Source organism: Babylonia areolata, chromosome 26 (assembly GCF_041734735.1).
Source record: "Babylonia areolata isolate BAREFJ2019XMU chromosome 26, ASM4173473v1, whole genome shotgun sequence".
In the NCBI taxonomy this organism is placed as follows: domain Eukaryota; kingdom Metazoa; phylum Mollusca; class Gastropoda; order Neogastropoda; family Buccinidae; genus Babylonia; species Babylonia areolata.
In genome coordinates this window covers 40,919,952-40,933,682 of record NC_134901.1, presented here as the reverse complement: position 1 = coordinate 40,933,682, position 13,731 = coordinate 40,919,952, and the positions used below count along the sequence as shown (strand labels likewise).

The 13,731-nt window shown below is 43.5% G+C and overlaps 1 protein-coding gene across 11 annotated transcripts in view; it reads left to right on the top strand.

The window, feature by feature from the left end:
* LOC143300615 (GATOR2 complex protein WDR59-like) overlaps window positions 1-13,731 on the top strand; it is a 103,495-nt gene that overhangs the window by 45,222 nt on the left and 44,542 nt on the right. For all 11 annotated transcript variants that reach the window (XM_076614410.1, XM_076614404.1, XM_076614407.1 and 8 more), the window contains exon 12: window positions 13,313-13,552. In XM_076614410.1, coding sequence (XP_076470525.1) covers window positions 13,313-13,552 — 240 coding nt within the window. The remainder of the gene's footprint in view (window positions 1-13,312; window positions 13,553-13,731) is intronic.

The window sequence follows — 13,731 nt, the reverse complement described above, 5'->3', positions numbered from 1 at the left end:
TCTCTCACACACACACACACACACACACACACACACACACACACACACACTCTCTCTCTCTCTCTCTCTCTCTCTCACTCACACACACACACACATACACTCTCTCTCTCTCTCTCACTCACACACACACACACACACACACACACACACACACACACACACACACACACACACACATAGAGGGTGAGAGAAAGGAAGGGACAGGAGGATGGGGGGAGAGAGAGAGAGAGAGAAAGAGAGAGACTAGAAGGAAAAAAATGAGAGGGGTGAAGAAACTGTTAGAGAGAGAGAGAGAGAGAGAGAGAGAGAGAGAGAGAGAATGTGTGTAAACTGATTTCAAGGGGGCCTGCTTATAGTGGAGTGTTCTCTTTTCACAAAATGAAAAGAGGTTGGCGAGTATTTCTTTGCTGTTGATGTATAGGTCTTTGGGGGGATTGAGTAAGTGTGGTTGAATGGGATGTCATGAGTGGATGAGCTTGAATGGGTAAGAAGGGTTTCCTTTTACACCCCTGTAGTATTCTTTGAAATGTAGTTTGTGTGTGAGTTTAACACACACAGACACAAACACACACACACACACACACACACACACACACATGGGTAAGAAGGGTTTCCTTTTACACCCCTGTAGTATTCTTTGAAATGTAGTTTGTGTGTGAGTTTAACACACACAAACACACACACACACACACACACATGGGTAAGAAGGGTTTCCTTTTACACCCCTGTAGTATTCTTTGAAATGTAGTTTGTGTATGAGTTTAACACACACGGACACACACACATGGGTAAGAAGGGTTTCCTTTTACACCCCTGTAGTATTCTTTGAAATGTAGTTTGTGTATGAGTTTAACACACACAGACACACACACACACACACACACACACACACACACACACTTCAGTGCTTACATTTGTGTGTTTAGCTGTGGCATGAGCATGCATGTCCACACATGTTCATTGTATGAGCAGTGCGTAGTTAGAGTGCAAGCTACGCATGTTGACACACTTTGTCACGTACACACAACCTTGAACACACACACACACACACACACACACACACACACACACACATGCTGTTTTGATTTAAAGAAATAGTGGGGTGGGTGGGACTGATTTGTTAAATTATTTTAACAGCTAACAGATATGCACATGGTGTAAATGCAGGCACAGAATTAAACAATAAAAGGGCAAACGAAGGACTGCTTTTTTGAGACGTGACATTAACAAGGATTACCTTTTGTCATTTTAAGAACTTTCTTACAGAAACCATTTCTTTTGTTTACTGTGTATTAGGGTTTGGATTGCCGCCTCAGCTCAGGAAGCCAGGCGCAGTAATGTGGGTCTGTGGTTAGAAGCAAGAATAAGAGGAGCTTAAAACCGGATGGACTGTTGTAATGTTTTTAGCAATGTGTTGTTGTTGTATCTATTTGTGACCAAGTGCTATGCTTGCTCCAATATTTGCCTCACGCACAAGCTGTATTAGCTTGCCTCACGCACAAGCTGTATTAGCAGACGACAGTTCTTGAATAACCACTCGGTACGCGGCTACATATTATTTATTCACCTTTTTAAATTTTTTATTTTTATTTTTATTTTTTATTTTTTATTTTTTTCCTCAAGGCCTGACTAAGCGCTTTGGGTTATGCTGCTGGTCAGGCATCTGCTTGGCAGATGTGGTGTAGCGTATATGGATTTGTCCGAACGCAGTGACACCTCCTTGAGCTACTGAAACTAAACTAAACTGTTGTTGAATTATTCTGTGTACTTGGGACAGTCAGTGGAAAATGTGCATTGGTTTGCATTTCTGGATGGTTTACCTGTGCCGTTCACTTACCTGTACGCAGAGTTGATGGGTGAAATGTGCATCAGATTGAAGTTGAGTGCCTGTTATCATTTATCACTGGCCTTGTGTTGTGGGCTGGACTGTAGTGTAAGCAACAGTGACAGATTCATTTATTGAAGGAATGAAAGTTTCTGCGCTTGTCTGTGATTGGTGTTTTACACACTTGGTCTCACTACCTGCCCCTGTCTGTCTGTCTGTCTGCACTGGACTGTTAGTTTTTTTTCTGGAAGTGAACTGGTCTGGCTTTGGATTCGTTTAGCTAAACACCAGTTCCCTTTGCTTTCATTTTGGGATTGATTTAACCCCATGACTGCTGCCGACCAGTCTGCTCATCAGTGAAGGATCGCTGCCTGACTGTGATGTAAATAAGGTTGAGGTTACAGGTCAGGATGTCAGTCGTCATTCATTGTTTGGACTGCTCGGAGTGCTCCTCTTAGAACTGCATTACTTTTGCTCACCAACACCATTTACATCGCTTGAAAGCATATGAACAGCTGTAATTAAGCACTTCAGATTCATGGCACACCAACACTGAGCAGGTTTCATCCAGGTTCAGCAGTGAAGGGGTGGAAGGGAAGGCAGGACAGGGTGTGGGGAAATGCTCTGTGTGTGTGTGTGTGTGTGTGTGTGTGTGTTGGGGAATGATGAATTATTCATTTACTTTTGCTGCTGCAGCCCTGATCCAGACACCATCAAGGTTGTCTGTCCCTGCTTTCCAGTATGCCTGAACTGTTTGTTTGCTTGCTTCCTGCCTGTCGGAAAAGAAGAAGTAAAAAACCAAAGAAACAAACAAAAATCGAAAAAAACAAAACAAAAAAACAACAACCAAAAACACACACACACACACACAAATTTGTATGGCTGCTTTAAGTTTTGTTGTTGTTGCTCCAGTGGTCAACTGCAGTTTGAATGAATTATGTATTGTGTGAACACCACCTGAACTGATTGGATGGAGACAGACACATAGACACACAGTCACATACACACAGACACACACAGACACAGACACACAACACACACAGACACACACACACACAGACACACACACACACAGACACAGACACACACACACACACACACACACACACACACACACGTACATCTAACAGCAGCATTCTGTGCCAGAGGCCACAGATCCCGTTTCCTTGACATGTTCACAGCGGTAAACACTCACCTTAACCCCACCTGTCCTGTTCTGTTCCAACATGATTCACCCCTTTTCTGCTGAATCTTGGTGAAATGAAGTGAGTGAGGCACAAATTTGAAGTGTGCTTCCTACTTTTTGTGTAATTACCACTAGTGTAAATGATCAAATAATGATAATGATAATGTACATTTATGTAGCGTCCTTTCTTTGTAAGAGCCCGGGGTGCTTTATATGAAAGAAAATATTACAAACTACACAGATCGTTCATGACCACTCTTTCTCAAAACCCCTCCCTCCCTCTCTCTCCTCCCCCACCCCCACTCTCCCCCTCCCACTCTTCATACATCCAAAGATTTTTTTTTTACTGAACAGGAGCAATGCAGTCCACAAGAAAAAGAAATCCAAATAAAGGTGACAGACGTCCTGACCTTACACGCGGTCTTATCTCAGTGAGATGACAGACCTTCGCTGACGAACATGCTTGTTAGCAGCACTGAAGGGGTTAGCTGGCGCACGTCAAGGATTCAAAAATGAAACGCATTAGGAATGAAGTCCTTCTCGAAAAGGTTTTTATTCATGGAAGCCAGGTTGCAACAGGATAGGGTTGTTAAGTACACATGTCAGTTGGTTGGACTTGCCTTGCCAGATTTTTCAGTTTTATATACATCGCACACACACATACACACATGCACGTGCGCATGCATGCACACCCACACACACACACACACACACACACACACACACCACACACACACACACACTCACACTCACACTCTCACACACACTCTCACACACACTCTTACACACACTCTCACATACACACATGCATGTACACACTCCACACACACACACACACACACACACACACACATTTTCTCTGCTTCGGTCTGTCTCTTTTCTCTCTCTTTCTGTCTCTCGCACATAGGTGTGAACAAACTTTACACACACACACACACACACCAAAAAAACCTTTACACACACACATACACTCACACAACTCACACATGCGCATGCATACACACACAGACACACACACACACACACACACACACACACACACACACACACACACACACAGGGATGATGAGCAGTCTCTTGTCTCCTTCCAATTTCCCTCCAAACCATTGCCCTGTTCCTGAGGCCTACACCTTGCAGTGTAAGGGAAAATCCTACACCCTTTGTCAATACAGGCTGTGGTTGTTGTTGGCTTGTGTACCGCATGCCTTGTTGTTCCATGCACTGCAAGCTGCCTGCTATGTGCTTCTGTCTTGACAACCACCAGGGTCAGAAGGGGGAGGGGTGGGGTAGAGTCCTCGCGTCCCGTCAGGTTGGGTGCACACAGGTATGTTATTTATGCAGGTAAAAGGTGGGTTTTGGGGGTTTGGGGGTGTGTGTGATGGCTGGCGATGAGTAAAGGAAATAAAAAAAAAGAAGAAAAAAAAGAAAAAAAGAATTGGTCATTGGACAAGGATATGTGGAAAACATGCAAGGCATTGGGGGTAATCCTGCTTGCAGTGTTAAGCTGAACCTGACTGGTGCCTTTCTCTTTTTTCTTTTTCTTTTTTCTTTTTTCTTTTTTTCACGGTTTGTTGGTTTGATATCTTCCTGCTTGGGGAAAGCTGATCCTATCACAACAAAGTGGTGAATGGTGTATAATTATGTATGTATGGACTGTTTCTGAGAAACGGGAAGCGAGACCTTCCGAGAAAACAGCACAAAATGGAGAGAATGTCCAGGAACAGTGAATACCGTTAGGCTATGACCATTTAGTGCTATGTTGTGACCGTTTAATGCTATGATATGACCGTGTAATGCGAAAATGCTGACTTTGTCAGTGTGCCCTGTGACTGTGCCTTTGGTTTCCTGAAGAAAGTGAGTTTCAAAGTGGTAAGTTGACACACACACACACACAGACACACACACACACACACACACACACACACACACACACAAGCACACATCCAAATGAAATAATTCAGAATAAACAACAACAGCAACAGCAAAGCAAATTCTTTTTCTTCTTCATTCGTGGGCTGCAACTCCCACGTTCACTGCTATGTACATGAGTGGGCTTTTAAGTGTAAGATCATTTTCAACAAAGCGAACAAAATTGGCTTTCATATATGAGAGAGAGAGAGAGGAATAAGTGAAATTAATGGACACCTGTTTGATCCTTGGAACAAATGAAAAGTTTGGTTGGATTTTGAGTTCAGCGTGCGGTACAACTGCCTCGAACATGAGTAGATTGTTTGTCAGATGAGTGGGCCGGGAAGGGGAGAGGTGGGTGGGGTGAATTAGGATTGACAAAACATGCCATGATTGGATCTATGCAGGTCTTTTCTTGCAAGCTGTGTAAAAAATAGGACTTTTTGAGAAACGCTATGAATGGAATCTATGACTAGAACCTGTTTTGAACAACAGCGACTAGAAGGGATTGTATGACTAGAAACTGCCTTGAACAACAGCGACTAGAAGGGATTGTATGACTAGAACCTGCCTTGAACAACAGCGACTAGAAGGGATTGTATGACTAGAAGCTGCCTTGAACAACAGTGACTCATAAGCAGCGAAGAAAACAATGTTTCGGAGGAAGGGAGGGTTGGGGGTGGGAGTCATTGTTGTATTTTTGTTTTTGCTTTTTGCTTGAATTATGATTTTTGATTCTGAAATTGTGTGCTCTTTAGTGTGTGTGTGTGTGTGTGTGTGTGTGTGTGTGTGTGAATGGAAGACAATCAGTGCAGCATTTTTTCTTTAGATTAAAAAAACAATAACAGTTGTCAGACCTGCCCAGAAGCATAAGACTCAGTGATAATGTACCAATGTGGAAGGATATGTTTGATTTGCTTTGCACGCACCGGACTTGAGACTTAATTGGTTTAGGGAAGAAGAATAGGGTATGTGGTTATGGTATTTCAAATGGCATCAACTTGCAGCCACTCTGAAAATAACACTCAGAAAACAAGGGCGGTTTGCCTCATGCTTTCGACGGGTGCAATAGCCGAGTGGTTAAAGCGTTGGACTGTCAATTGGAGGGTCCTGGGTTCGAATCATGGTGACGGCGCCTGGTGGGTAAAAGGTGGAGATTTTTATGATCTCCCAGGTCAACATATGTGCAGACCTGCTAGTTCCTGAACCCCCTTCATGTGTATATGCAAGCAGAAGATCAAATACGCACGTTAAAGATCCTGTAATCCATGTCAGTGTTCGGTGGGTTATGGAAACAAGAACATACCCAGCATGCACACCCCCGAAAACGGAGTATGGCTGCCTACATGGCAGGGTAAAAACGGTCACACACGTAAAAGCCCACTCGTGTGCATCAAGTGAACGCAGAAGAAGAAGAAGCCTCATGCTTTCCCCTTTCTTCCACTCCCTCACACTCACACACACGCACACATGCGTGCACGCACATGCAACACGCACCACACACCACACACACACACACACACACACACACACACACACACACACACACACACACACACACACAATCTCTCTCTTGTACAGCAGGGTGGACCAGAGCACAAAGAGCTGCCTTGAACTGCAGTCTGGAACCGAAAACCAGCACAAGAGAACAAGAACAAGAATGAGGTTTATTTTACAGATTATGAGCAGTTCACGAGAAACTGGAAGTCACATAGCCTTTGATTGATGTATGATAATGATAATAGTAATGATAATGACAATAATAATAATGATAATGATTAAAAACAATAATGATAATAATAATGGTAAATAATAATGATAATGTTAATAATAATGATAATAGAAATATTGTGGTTTTGTTCTCTTCTTTTGTTTTTCTCGTTAATCAAAATGAAGATAATGAAATTGTTGATGTAAACAGTGAAGATGTAGAGTTCACCTGTGCTGTGTAATGTCTGCTCCAAAGTAAATTGGTTATAGTTAAATTGCTTCCTTGTTCATTTATTTACTTTTAATTAATTGATTAATTTATTTTTATGGGTTGGGGGTGGACTCGTGCTCTACAGGGAGAGAGAGGATCTAGAATGAGGTTTAATTTCTTTTCACTGTAATAAAGTATTTCTCTTGGCCACCTGCCCTTAGAAGCAGGTTGGTTCGTCTGAATATGTACATAAGAAATGAAAATGAAACTGAAGATACCATACTTTTGACACTATCATACCTTCATACAGGTGCCAAAAGTCAAAGCACATATTTTTCTGACTGATTTAGAGTCACTCAATTGCAGTCTGCCTTTGAAGAACTGTGTAAAAAAACAAAAACAAAAAAAACCCGGCTAGTTTACGAATATGTACCTCTAGTCCATAATGTATACGTGTTTTATTTCTTCTGTATGTATCCAGAATCAGATAACCAGTACCAACGATTCAAAGTATGGTTCACTTTCAGATGTACACTTTTAAAATGTCTGTACACACCAGCAGAGAGAGAGAGTGAGTCAGAGAGAGAGAGTAGGTGGTTGGGGTGGGTGGTTGTTGGAGGGTGGTGGTGGGGTATTGCCAGCAATGCCCCTGGAGTGGAGTGCACCAGTGCTATTTATTGTCAGGAAACCGCAGTCTTTGTATTGAGGGATCAAACCAAGACCCACAGCAGTGAACCAGGATGCAGTGCTTACACAGGGTCATTGTTATTTATAAACCTGTCTTCTGCTGATGTTTGATGACAGCAAGGAAGGGGGAGGTGTGTGTGTGTGTGTGTGTGTGTGTGTGTGTGTGTGTGTTGGTAGGGTGTTGTTGCATCAGCATGTTTGCTTTCAACCACCCTGACTGGGACTGCTTCAGCTGCAGTGAGTGTGTCAGGGCGTGGTGCTTCTTTGGTTCCTCTCTGCTTCCTGCCATTTCATCAGTACAGCACAGGAGGTTTTCAGATGTCAGAGCGTGCCATTTGGGGGGTGGGGGTGTTGTTTTGGTGGAGGTTGGGGTGGAATGGGGTTGAGGTGGAAAGCGATGTAGTCAGGGAGAAAAATTGGATTGGGTTAAGGGGTCTTTGAGGGTGATCCAAAAAATTGTTCTGTGTGCTTATAGTTCTGTTATTTTTCTTACCATCATATACAGCTGTGTGACTGAGAGAAAGGAGTAGGGAGTGAGGGGGATTCAGACAGAATAAGATCATGTCTAATGCCTTCATTTTCCTGACCCTGTATGTGTGTCACAGAGAGAGAGAGAGGTGGTGATGGAGAGAGAGTACATGTGTGTGTGTGTGTGTGTGAGGGAGAGAGAGTGAGTGTTATAACTTTGCCTGTGATCTTTGATTTAGTGTGAAAGGAAAGTCTTCTGCCAGCACGTTGTGTCTGAATATTTTCCTGATCCCCTGTATATGTGTGTGTGCATGTGCACAGAACACTTCCACACAGGGCAAAGCACTTTGGTGTGTGTGTGTGTGTGTGTGTGTGTGTGTGTGTACTCACACACATTTGTGTTAAATTGTGTAAAAAGATTTTCATTTCAAGAAGAAGAAAAAGAAAAAACATGATTGACTACACCTTCCAGATTAAACCTGATTACTGTGAGTGTGATAGACATAGTATCAGATATTTGCTGCTGATTTGTAAGGAATTTGAAGCATTCAGGATGTCAGTTTTGGCAGTGAATTTATTTCAAACTTTCACCCTCGAAAATGGAGTATGGCTGCGTACATGGCGGGGTAAAAATGGTCATACACGTAAAAGCCCACCCGTGTGCACACGAGTGAACATGGGAATTGCAGTCCATGAACAGAGAGGAAGAAGATTTTGAAATTTCACAATGACAGCGGAGACTTATTGGTTGGGTGCGTCAGACGGGTGCAATAGCCGAGTGGTTAAAGCTTTGGACTGTCAATCTGAGGGTCCCGGGTTCGAATCATGGTGACGGCGCATGCTGGGTAAAGGGTGGAAATTTTTACAATCTCCCAGGTCAACATATGTGCAGACCTGCTAGTGCCTGAACCCCCTTCGTGTGTATATGCAAGCAGAAGATCAAATACGCACGTTAAAGATCCTGTAATCCATGTCAGCGTTCAGTGGGTTATGGAAACAAGAACATACTTAGAATGCACACCCCCGAAAACGGAGTATGGCTGCCAACATGGCGGGGTAAAAACGGTCATACACGTAAAGGCCCACTCGTGTGCATACAAGTGAACGTGGGAGTTGCAGCCCACAAACGCAGAAGAAGAGGTTGGGTGCGTCACAAATGACACTTGACAGTTGCTCATGTTAACTGTTAGACTGCTGAAGCTGGGTGAGATGAGATCAGTGTGGCTGGCATGTGTTTGAGTTGGACAGGCTGATACTCCTTTTTTGTGTGATCATCAGTGGTGTCATTGATTTTTGCTGAACAAAAGTAATGCAGTCCCAAGAGGAAGGGGTCAAAACCATAGAGTGGAGACTGACATTTCTGACCAGTAAGTCCTGTCTACCTCGGTCAGCTGACACTGACAGCCCTTCATTGATGAGCATACTGGTCAGCAGCAGTTGAGGGGTTAATGAGATGTCACCTGATTATAAAACCGGAGAGGCACAAATGAGCGGCTGAACAAGTTCACAATTGAATCTTTAACTCACTCAGTACGGCCAGTCCTCTCTTCTCTTCTACACAGACCCCTTGGATGTCCAGTGGGTGTCTGAATGACCCAACATTTAGCTTCCGTCGTCAGAACTGTGGTATTCTTTGTCAACATTCACCTCTTCAGTATAAGAGCGTTCCGCTTGCAATATTTTGATGATGGTAATTGGGATGAAACGCTGTTAACGTCGTCTCTTTCACCGTTCGTATGGAGAGAGTTAAAGTTTAATGTTGTTTTAGATTTTGTTGATCATGTTAGTTATTCAATTTGCTTCCTTGTGTAATGTGAATTCATCCATTTATTCATCTGTATGTTTGTTTACTTATTATTTATTTATTTATTTTGATCTTTTATTTATTCTGTTTGCTTCCTTGTATTTTTCTTCTCTTCTGCTTTGTTTGTGGGCTGCAACTCCCACGCTTACTCATATGTACACCCCCCCTCAACCCCTCCCCCACCCCCCAGACAAACCAAACAATCTTCCAACACTAAAGTTTTGCAACGTGATTGTCCATATATGAAGAAACAGACAGACATAGAATTGTGTATGAATGAAGGTGAAAAAAACAACAACAATAAACAAAAACAAAGAAAAACATTGATTCGAAGTTTTGTACACTTAATTGTATGACTTGTACATTTTCCTTCCATATTATTGTAACAAGCCCAAAATCAGTGAATGAAAAGTCGTATTTATTCCATAAATGCTATTGATTACTTTGGCATTGTGTGATTTATATACAAAATAAAATGGTGGTCGACCCAAGAAAGTCCTAAAAAAAAAAGAAAAAAAAAAGTAGGCTTTTACGTGCATGACCGTTTTTACCCTGCCATGTAGGCAGCCATACTCCGTTTTTGGGGGTATGCATATTGGGTATGTTCTTGAAACCATAACCCACTGAACGCTTACATGGATTATAGTATCTTTAACGTGCATATTTGATCCTCTGCGAAGGGGATTCAGGCCATACATACGAAGGGGGTTCAGGCACTAGCAGGTCTGCACATACATGTTGACCTGGGAGATCGGAAAAATCTCCACCCTTTACCCAGCAGGTGTGGTTACCGAGATTTGAACCCGGGACCCTCAGATTGAAAACCCAATGCTTTAACCACCTGGCTATTGCGCCTGTCGTTTCCTTGTAAAATGTGTACTCATCCATTTATATATCTGTATGATTGTTTATTTATTTATTTCTTGTGTTGTCAGTCCAAACCAGACACTTGTCAGACCACTTCAGTTCAAGAAGAAAACCTGTTTAAAGTGCAGCTGAATGGGGAATGGTTGGGGTGGGGGTATGAACTAAAGGGGTGGTACAAACAATCATTTCAGGGGCTGGTTGTGGATAAATGGGCCCCATTAGAAGGGACAGTGAAAAGGAGTGGGGAGGGGTGGTGGTGGTGGTGGAGAAAACATGAAAGAAAAAAAAAAGTGTTCAGCATGAAAAGAAACCCCTAAACAAGTGTCTTCCCCATGGTTCACCCTCCCTTTTCTCTTTCACCCCCTCCTGTGTCTAATCCCCGCCCCCATTCCAGCTACCCACCCCCTTTCTCCTGCCTTCCCCTCTTTCTTTCCTTGGACAGTTAATAGCCCATGTTGGCCCCATTCCAGCTACCCACCCCTTTGTTTTCCTCCTACGTCTGACTTAGCCTTGCTCTCTAAAGAATCAGGAATACATGGCTTTATAAGGGACTCTGACCACTTGACAAGGCTTTCACTGTCAAGATATGTCCTGGTATCAACGGGACCAAGATATACAGACACCTGCAGTGTTGGTCAGGAAATTTTAGGAATGCACCTAAAGATGCATCCATAAAGTGGATGATCCTTGGCTGTGTGGTCTGTCTTTCCATTTGAGCCCGTAGCACATTCAGCTCTGGGTAGGAGCCCTCCCAGTTGTCAGTCTGCCACGCTGACCACTAGGCCATGGTGGGTGGCTGGTGTTTGATTTGTTGTTCAGTTAGTTGTCAAATTTGGTGTCTTTCTTACTCACGACGCTGTTGGGTTGTGATTGGTGCACATTGATTGGTCTCCACTGCAGTGTGGTTTGGGGCTGTGTGGTGAGACTGTGAGTGAAATGCTGAGTCCCACATCCAGTGGGCAGTGTGCTGCATTGTATTGTATTGTATTGTATTGTATTACTCTTGTCACAGAAGATTTCTCTGTGTGAAATTTGGGCTGCTCTCCCCAGGGAGAGCGGAACACTACAGTGCAGTGCTTCCATTTTTGTATTTAAATGATTTTTTTTATATTAGTGGACTTTTCAGCAGAATTTTGCCAGGGATAAGCCTTTGCTGCTGCTCTGACAAAAGAATTAAAAAAAAAAAAAATTTTTTTTTTACATGTCAAAGTACATGTTGCACACAGGACCTTGGTTTATCATCTCATCTGAATGACTTGCATCCAGATTAGCGCTCAAGGTCTAGTGGAGGGGAAGAAAATAGTGGCGAGTGTGCAGGACAGGGTGAAGTGTGTAGGGCTGTGTTGTGTTCTGGTTGATGTATTGATTGAGTGGTTGGGGTTAGTGAAGCAAGCCCTCATTAGTGTTGGCAGCATCTGCTGGGGTGGTGTGTGTGTGTGTGTGTGTGTGTGTGTGTGTGTGAACGTGAACACTTTTGAGTTTGTGTGTGTGTGTGAACATTTTTGAGCTTGTGTGTGTGTGTGTGTGTGTGTATGTGCTTGTGTGTGTGCATGCACGCGCATGTGTTGTGTGTGTCTGTTACCTTGCTTTTATGAGTGTGAGTGTATAATGCATCGTGTGTGTTGCTGGTGATAGGGAAGGGATAGTGAATGACTTTCTGAAACAGATTTCACAAAAAGCACAGTGCAGGTGGAAATTCCATTATCAAGCTGTCAAAAATGAATTGAGAAACTCATTAAAAAAAAAAGAAAGAAAAAGTGCTTGACGTGATTGACATTTGTGTATGATTACTTGACGACGGAGCTGTTTGGATTTGTTATTTTTATTTTATTTTTTATACTCTTTTTTTTGTATGAGTTGGTGTCCGTTGAATTTTTATTGTAGAAAATTGTTCTCCTCTCTCTTTCTCTCTTCAGCTTCATTTGTGTCAGTACTCTCTGTCTGTCTTTCTGTCTGGGTTTCTGTTTCTTTGTATCACTTGTCTTTTTCTGTGTGTGGTTGCCATCCACGTTTTCTCTGTGAAGGGCATGTTGGTGTTGTAAAAGCTCTTAGAATGTGTGTAATCAGTGGGTTTGGGTCTGTGGAGGAATAAACTGGATCATGGAACGAGAAGTGTTATTACAGGATCTGTCTAAAATTGTTGAAAATGATGCGAGGAGATAATGGATACTTTTTCCGGTAGTGTGCCCGCTCGCGTGCACACACGCACATGCACGCACGCACGTACGCATGCACGCACACATGCATGCACGCATGCATGCATGCACTCTTAAAGACAAATTCACTCTCTCTCATGCACACATACGTACATGCAACGAGACACAGACACATAGAAACGCGCTCACACACACACACACACAAACAAAAAAAACAACAAAAAAAACAAAACACACACACACACACACACACACACACACACACACACACACACACACACACACACACCACATCCACCCCCACATCCCCTTACACCCCCAGCCACCCCCCTCCCACACACCAAACCGTAACTGAATACAAACCACACCAAACCATAACCAAAACAACACAAACCACACCACACCAGACCACAACCATAACACAACACAAACTACACCCCAGACAGCAAAGCTAAGCAAACCATTCCCTCTCTATGCCCTCCCAAAACAGCTGTGTGGCCATGACAGCGGTGAGGTTGGGGAGGTGGTGGACCTGACAGGGACCTCCTACAACAGCTCCGAGTCCACGCTGAAGGACCTGCGGGACCTGACCTTGGGGGAGTCCACTGTGGACGAGGACCTGGGCCTGGGCATGGCGGCCGGTGGGGGAGGTGGAGGCAACCTGGTGCAGCAGTCCCTGCAGTGGGAGTTCAATTCTCTCCGCACCATCCCCAACGTCACTTACGACCAGGTGAGTGTCCCCCAGGTTTCGATTCCCTGCCAATGCGTGGTCTTCATTGTCACCTATGATCAGGTGAATGTCCCAAGTTTTGATTTCTGCACTGTCCCTGCCATTACGTATGATGAGGTGAGTGTCTCCAGGCTCGATTTCCACAGTGCACCATCCTCAGTGTCATGACCAGGTGAGTG